Source organism: Dioscorea cayenensis, chromosome 2, assembly GCF_009730915.1.
Source record: "Dioscorea cayenensis subsp. rotundata cultivar TDr96_F1 chromosome 2, TDr96_F1_v2_PseudoChromosome.rev07_lg8_w22 25.fasta, whole genome shotgun sequence".
Classification (NCBI taxonomy): domain Eukaryota; kingdom Viridiplantae; phylum Streptophyta; class Magnoliopsida; order Dioscoreales; family Dioscoreaceae; genus Dioscorea; species Dioscorea cayenensis.
Window position 1 is genome coordinate 18,344,525 of NC_052472.1, and position 8,201 is coordinate 18,352,725.

The 8,201-nt window shown below is 45.0% G+C and overlaps 3 protein-coding genes across 3 annotated transcripts in view; all 3 read left to right on the forward strand.

Annotated features, from left to right (window-relative positions):
• The window catches only part of LOC120273687 (probable leucine-rich repeat receptor-like protein kinase At1g35710), a 5,518-nt gene extending 4,755 nt beyond the window's left edge, over window positions 1-763 (forward strand). The window contains exons 6-8 of the mRNA XM_039280375.1: window positions 67-192; window positions 401-478; window positions 615-763. Of these exons, the coding sequence (XP_039136309.1) occupies window positions 67-192; window positions 401-478; window positions 615-763 (353 nt within the window). The remainder of the gene's footprint in view (window positions 1-66; window positions 193-400; window positions 479-614) is intronic.
• Window positions 764-5,517: 4,754 nt separating this feature from the next.
• Window positions 5,518-5,889, forward strand: LOC120273700 (glycine-rich cell wall structural protein-like). Its single transcript, XM_039280397.1, has one exon. It carries the CDS (start codon window positions 5,518-5,520, stop codon window positions 5,887-5,889), a length of 372 nt encoding a protein of 123 aa, XP_039136331.1.
• Window positions 5,890-6,243: 354 nt separating this feature from the next.
• LOC120273709 (receptor-like protein EIX1) lies at window positions 6,244-7,428 on the forward strand. The gene has a single exon (XM_039280409.1). It carries the CDS (start codon window positions 6,244-6,246, stop codon window positions 7,426-7,428), a length of 1,185 nt encoding a protein of 394 aa, XP_039136343.1.
• Window positions 7,429-8,201: the final 773 nt, after the last annotated feature.

An 8,201-nucleotide genomic window follows, 5' to 3' on the forward strand; every position in this document is an offset into this window, starting at 1 on the left:
GTTAAGGACTTTAGATTTGACCGAAAGCAATTTTTCAATGGAGGGGTTGATGATCTTTTTGAGCAGCTTGTCCAATTGCAGCAGAGAGAACAAGAAATCCATTAGACATGGTTCTATTTCGAGGAGGACATGGATGGTTTAATCCAATTAAGTGCAGGGAGGCAGCAGATTTAATGGGACTATTCCGAACAGGTTTGGCGAGTTATCTAAATTGAGAACTTTTAGATCTCCGGCAAATTCATTCATCGGTACTCTTCATCTGAACACCATTTTGCAAATCTAATGAGACTTGTCTTACATGGATTTCTCCTATAATTTCACTGTACGACTTAATGTGCCCAAGGATTGGGTGCACGCCTTTTTGATGCTAATGGTATCATGTTGTGCTTCTTGCGAATAGGCAATCGCATTTCTGCTTGGCTTAAAAACTTCGAGACACACTTGAATGATATTTTTGCCTATCGATGCCGAATTTCAGGTAATGTCCCTACATGGTTTTTGGGATTTATCCTATTTGAGTTCTCTCAATATATCACACAATAATTTAAGTGGAACTCTGCCACCTTCTATGAAAGTTTCTGATACTATTGATCTGAGTTCGAACAAATTTGAAGGTTTGATACCAAAGATGGAGGACGTTGGTTTTTTGCAAGTCATAGATTTGAGTAACAACTCTATCTCTGGTCCTATTCCATCTTTCTTTTCTTTGGCTGAATCCATTGAAGTTTTCTCTTTGGCAAATAATCATATTAGTGGTTGTTAGAAGAAGGAAGGAGAAAGAGGCAGAGAAGAAGGTGATCAATTACTCATCTCATATGTTACAACAAGTGATCATGGGGCTTCATATAGAAGCTAAATGTACAGGTATACGTATGTATATATATACATACACATATCTAACACCCCCCCTCAAACTCAAGGCGGATCATGTGTCTTGAGTTTGGACAACATAAATAGATGCTGATCACGAGTCTGGGCTTTAGTGAAGAAATCAGCCACCTGAACCTCAGTAGGCAGATAATGAAGCGACACAGTATGAGCACGAACATGACAACGAGTGAAGTGTGCATCCACACCAATGTGTTTGGTCAGCTCATGCTTGACCGGATCAGCAGCAATCTGAAGGGCTCCTGTACTGTCACAGTGAATAGGAATAGAAGAATGAATCGGTACACCAAAATCCTCTAGAATGGAGCGAATCCAAAGCACCTCCTGTACTGTAGAAGCCAAAGCACGAACCTCAGCCTCAGCACTGGACTTGGCAACAGTCTGCTGTTTCTTAGTCTTCCAAACAACAAGGGAAGACCCAAGAAAGATACAGTAGCCAGTGACAGAGACCCTATCATCAGGGGAGCTGGCCCAAGTAGCATCAGAATAGGCCTGTAGCTGAAGAGTGGACTGGTGTGAGTAGAACAAACCACGCGAGACAGTGCCACGAAGATATCGCAGTACTGCGAAGAAGATGTCCATAATGAACAGAGGTGGGAGCCGCAACAAACTGACTGAGAATGTGCACAGCATGAGAGATGTCAGGACGTGTAACAGCAAGATATACCAAGCTACCAACAAGATGCCGATAGCGAGTAGGATCTGGTAAGGGAGTTCCATCAGAAGCACGAAGCTGCAAATGCAACTCCATCGGTGTAGCGGCAGTACGAGTATCGGTCAAGCCAGAGCGAGCAAGAAGATCAAGAGTGTAACGCTGCTGAGATAATCGATAACCATCAAGATGAGATGTGATCTCGATACCCAGAAAATAACGAAGCGGACCTAGATCAGTCATCAAGAAGGTCTCACACAGTTTCTGCTTCACAAAAGTAATATGAGCAGAATCATCACCAGTAAGAATCATATCATCCACATACAGAAGAAGAATGGTCCGGCCACGAGGTGAAGAATGAATAAAGACTGCCGGATCATGGATGCTCGAAGTAAATCCAGCAGCCTCAACAACTGTACTGAATCTCTCAAACCAGGCACGAGGAGCCTGCTTGAGACCATAGAGAGCACGGCGAAGACGACAAACAGATCCTGGAGGCACCTGAAGGCCAGGAGGAGGAGTCATGTAGACCTCCTCTTTCAGGTCCCCATGAAGAAAGGCGTTCTTCACATCAAGCTGATGAAGAACCCACCGACGAACAGCGGCAACAGCAACTAATGTACGAACAGTGTGCATATGGGCTACAGGAGCAAAAGTCTCCTCATAGTCACGACCATACTCCTGCTGAAAACCGCGAGCAACAAGACGCGCTTTATAGCGCTCGAGAGATCCATCAGAACGGGTCTTCACCCGATAAATCCAGCGACAAGTAATGGGAATGGCATGAGCAGGGAGAGGGACAATATCCCATGTGTGAGTCCGAGACAAGGCATCAAGCTCCTCAGTCATGGCGGTCCGCCACTCAGGGGATCGAACCGCTTCCCTGTAGGTACCTGGCTCAATGACATCTGAGATACTAGTGCTAGAAGAAGCATAACGAACAGGTGGATGTAAAGTGGAGCGATCTCGTAAAGAGTAAGGAGGGGAGGATACCTCAGGTGCTGGATCAATAGTAGGGGAGGCGTCAGAGAGGACCGGCAACGGTGGAGTCACAGTGGGATCTCGACGATGGTAAAGTAAACGAACTGGCGGGTGAGCAGGAGGGAGTGAAGAAGAAGTGGTAGACACAGCAGGAGACTCAACAGATAGTGGAGAAGGAGGGTCAAGAGAGGAGTGACTAAGAAGCTCTGGAGAAGTGAGGAGAGGAGGAGACGAAGGTACTGGAGAAGTATCTGCAGGAGAAAAGGGAGGGAAAAGAAAAGAGAGAGGAACCAAGGGAGAGGGAGACTCAGTAGAAGAAGGAGGGGTATAAAAGAGGTTAGCTTCATCAAATGTGACATCTCGAGAGATACGAATACGACGGGTAGCAGGATCATAGCAACGATAACCCTTATGCTCAAGGCTATATCCCAGAAAAACACAAGAGACAGATTGGGCGGTAAGTTTGGTCCGTTCCCGAGGTGAGAGCAGAACAAAACAACGACAACCAAAAACACGAAGATGATCATAGCGAGGAGGTGTGCCATGAAGACACTCTCCCGGGCTGCGATCATGGAGATGAGAGGAAGGCTGGAGGTTAATTAGATAAACAGCCGTACTGACAGCATCAGCCCAAAAGTGAGGAGGAAGAAATGCACCAAGAAGAAGAGCACGAGCCGTCTCTAAGATATGACGATGCTTGCGTTCTGCTACCCCATTCTGAGGATGAGCCCCAGGACAAGATAACTGAGGCAAGGTGCCCTCAGAGGACAAAAAAGCACGAAAAGCCTGAGAAATGTATTCACCACCTGAATCAGATTGAAAGATCTTGACTGAGGCAGCAAACTGGGTGTGAACCATGGCTATAAAAGATCGATAAATAGACAATAACTGACCACGATTATTCATAAAGTAGATCCAAGTAAAGCGAGTGTAGTCATCAATAAAAATAACATAGTAGCGGTTACCTCCTTTAGAAACAAAAGGAGCGGGACCCCAAACATCAGAATGAATAAGATCAAAAGGAGCAGTAGTCTGAGATACACTCATAGGATAAGGAAGTTGAAGCTGTTTACCAAGTTTACAGCCAAGACAGACAACATCAGAGGAAGGAGAGACAGCTCCTAGGACGCCAAGACGAACAAGAGATGACAGACGAGATTGACACAAATGACCGAGACGATGATGCCACAGATGATGAGATAAAACGGCAGCATGACAGTGATGAACATCCTTAGCGGAAGATGATAGATGAAGAGTATCTAACACATAGACTCCATCATGGCGTCGGCCAGCTCCAATCACCTTCCCACTGTGATCCTGCACACGACATGAGGTACAGTCAAAAATAACCTGACAGCCATAATCAGTAAGCTGACTAACAGACATAAGGTTCATGGATAAACGAGGAACATGAGATACAGAGGGAATAGAGAAGAAAGTAGAAGAAAAATGGCCAGTAGATGAAATAGGAAGCAGTAGTCACGCCATGAAGACGTAACACGTGTAATATGTAATGGTGGACGAGAATGATGAAGATAAGTGACATCAGGAGTCATGTGAAGAGAAGCACCAGAATCAAGAAGCCATAGAGGACAGTGAACTACCCGAGCAGTAAGGAGGAACCCGAGCTGACTGCGATGACCGGGTGGGATCTGCGAGGTGAGATCAGCGAAATGGCTAAACATCGCCAACAGCTGATGATCCGCAGGAGACAGAGACGGAGACGATGAGGGAGCCGAAGATGGTGGAGCAGGAGAGCCCTGAACAGAATGAACCTGTTGGTTGGAGTGAGGCAACGGTAGAAGAGGTGGTGAGGGAACAGTACGGGGAAGTCCACGCTGCTTCTTACGACACTCACGCTCAAGATGACCAAACATGCCACAAGAGTGACAAAACCATCACTGCGTTTCGCCGTAGAAGAAGAAGGCCGAGATGAGACAGAAGATGCCGGGGGTCGAGTAGATGAAAACGAAGAGACAGAAGGAAGGCGAGGGGCAGCAAGAGCACTACCACCCCCTGTAATAGAAGCCCGGAGACGGGTTTCCTCAGCACGAACAAAAGTGAAGGCATCATCCAAAGAGTAGACCGAGGGGGCATGCAGTAACTGAGCCCGAGTTTGCTCAAACTCAGGACGAAGGCGCATAATGAACTCATACATACGCCGTGTCCCATCATGACTACGGCGACGAGAGCAAGACTCAGAACAAGTAAGGATCTGGGCAGCATGAGCAGCACAATAAGGAGGAGTCAGAGCATCAATCTGACGCCATAATGCACAATACCGACTATAGAACTGGTCGACAGTATCCTCGCTCTGCTGAAGACTAGAGAGAGTCTGGTATAAGGTGTAAAGTTGCGCCTGACTGGAACCACAGTAGCGACGCTCAAGATAATCCCACATCTCCCGAGCAAAGGGAAGGTCGCTAATCTGAAGTTCGAATATCAAGAGTGACTGCCCTCGATGGATTATCATTTTAGTCAGAGAATCGCCGCCAGACCCCATTTCTCAAACTCGCCGCTCAAAGGCCGTGAGAAGGACAGAGGCCTCGTGGAAGGAATGGTGTCGGGAATAGAAGGAGCGTAGGAGCAAGACTAGTACCGGGCTAACGTGATCGAAGAACACGAATGCCATCGAGAATTCGCTTGAGAGTGAGCCGCCATGCAATATAGTTGGTGCCATCAAGGACAACATCTGAATGATGGAGATTGCGATGACGCATATCAGATAGCACCCCACTGAATCCATAGCCATCCATATTTAATTATAGATATAATAATAATAATAATAATAATAATAATAATAATAATAATAAATCACATGTGCACAGAGGACAATCAAATCAATGTAGTTGCTTTTGAGGACAGAGGGTTTCTTTGGGCTTGGCATCATATGTTTGGAAAAGGCACAAAGCCTTGATTCAAGGAAATGGAAAATGGAGGGTCGTGAGTGGGAGTCAAGGTAGGTGGGTGGTCGACGGGGCGAGGTCGGGGCCATGATGGGGCCGGGCGCGAGCTGGGGCGCAGGCGCGTGGGCCGGGCGAGGTCAGGGCGAGGCGAGGCCGGGCGCGAGCCGGGGCGGGGTGCAGTGGGCAGGCGAGGCGAGGGCAGGGCGAGCCGGGCGCGAGCTGGGGGCGAAGGGGCAGGCGGCGAGGCCGGGGAGGGGGCGGGTCAGGGAGCCGAGCGAGGCTGGGGGTTCAAAGTGTGAGTCGGGCGAGGGCTGGGGGTTCAGGGTGAGCCGGGCGAGGCCGGGGAGTCTGGGCGGGCGAGGCGGGGGTCATGGGGGCAAGCTGGGGGACCGGGCGCGAGTTGGGGCCGGCGAGCCGGGCGCGAGCGTGAGGCTTGACGGGGAGTCAGGGCGGTACGATTAGGGCGTGTTTAAGGTTTTTAAATGAAAGAGGGAAGAAAGGAAGAGATGTAAGAAAAGAGGGAAGAAGAAAGAACTGGCCGGAGAGATGACCGGAGAGTTGGCCGGAGAAGATGGCCGGGGAAGAAAACCTAGTCTGATACCATGTTAGAAGAAGGAAGGAGAAAGAGGCAGAGAAGAAGGTGATCAATTACTCATCTCATATGTTACAACAAGTGATCATGGGGCTTCATATAGAAGCTAAATGTACAGGTATACGTATGTATATATATACATACACATATCTAACAGTGGTAACATTCCTTTGTTCTTCTGTAACCTTACTTCTTTGGTGTTGCTCGATCTATCTAACAACAACATGTCTGGAGGACTTCCCCAATGCGGGAAACAAACATCAAGTTTGGCAATTCTTGATTTGTCCAACAACAATTTAATGGGCAGCATTCCTAATGGTATTGTATCTCTTCCCAGTCTCCGTTCTTTGCATTTGGAAAGAAATGGCTTCTCGGGAAATCTCCCTTTGTCCTTGAAAAAAGTCAACCAATTGGTAGTTCTTGATATTGGTGAAAACAAGCTTTCTGGAATAATACCTTCATGGATTGGCAGTCTTGTCTCATTAGTAGTCCTTCGTTTGAGATCAAACTTGTTTGAAGGTTCAATACCAGAGCAATTAATAAAACTCGCATCTCTCCGGGTTCTGGACCTTGCACAGAACAACCTCTCAGGTGTTATTTTTCCTCATTCTTTTGGAGGTTTTAAAGCCATGGTCGAAAGTCACACTGAAAGACCGAAAGTCCTGATTTCCAAATATAATCAAGTAGGCATTTTCAGTAATGCTTCATATTTTGGTGGATTTTCGTCGACATATAATTACTTGGAGTCTCTGGTGATAAGTGCAAAGGGGCAGCAAACAGAATACACAAAAGTGCTTTTTCTGGTCACTAGCATTGACTTGTCATCCAACAGGCTTTCTGGTAAATTCCCTGATGAATTGACATCACTTCATGGATTGATTTTCTTGAATCTTTCTGATAATCTTTTCAATGGAAAGTTACCAAAAAACATTGGTGACATGAATCAGCTAGAGTCACTCGATCTATCAATCAATAATTTCTCTGGAATCATTCCTCCGAGCATATCTTCTCTGACTTTTCTTGGTCATCTGAACTTATCACACAATAAGTTGTCAGGGAAAATTCCATCAGGCAATCAACTTCAGACATTAGATGCATCGGCTTTCTATTACAACGATGGTCTTTGTGGATTTCCTCTAAGAAATTGCACCAGTGAGACTCCTGCTCAAGGCCCTTTACATGGAGGAAATCAAGACGGGAATCAAGATTGGTTTGATAACTTGTGGTTTTACATAGGCCTCGCATCAGGATTCATTGTTGGCTTCTGGATGATCATTTTGTTCATCATGATGAAAAAATCAAGAAGAATTTCTTATTTCCAATCCATAGACAAGGTTTATGATTGGATTTATGTGAAGTTGGTGATATACTCCAGGAGACTGAAATCAATACTTACAAGGAGGAACTAAGGCCAGATATAAGCTTTGTGACGACTGCTATCTTACTACATATATTGAATGCATGTACTAATTCTCAATTCTATTTTACTATTGAAATGCATGTAGCTAAAATAAAACCCATGCACCTTATGATTTAAGCTATTGACTTTCTATGAACTTAATTTTAATAATAAAAAAATGATATTGAATGCAAAATAAAGAACAAATGTTTACTTCCAATATATTCAATTCAAAACTTGTTGCATCTTAATAGTACTTCAGAAACAAATTTTGGGGATGGGCACGGTAACATTTTGGGCATCTAGAATCCATGAGAGCTATTAAAAACTTCAATAGATAAGCCTAAGCAATGCTTCCGATTATTTAAATTATCCAAAGAGTTATTAAAATCCTCAACAAGGAAAGCCTTGAATAAGTAGCAGCAGGAGGAAAACAGAAGTGCATGTATCAGAGGATTGTTGCCTCATGAACATCTTTGCAGAAAATGAGTTCTCAAATAAAAAAAGTAGAATATCAACATGTATCAAGGTTTCTGACAGTGTTTATCATTCATGATGACTTACAAATGTGTGGAGAATGTAACTTTCATCTATGTAATTCACTCAAATTTAACTTGATCCACATTTATGAGCTGTTTTCATATGAAGACGGCAACATTGAATGGAAACCTTGAGTCAATGTTGTAAATTTAGTTATAAAAATTTGGTAAATGAATCTGATGAGAACTTTCTGTATTCTCCATGGAGAACATCAATCAGTTCTTTTCAAGCTTTAAACTGGTT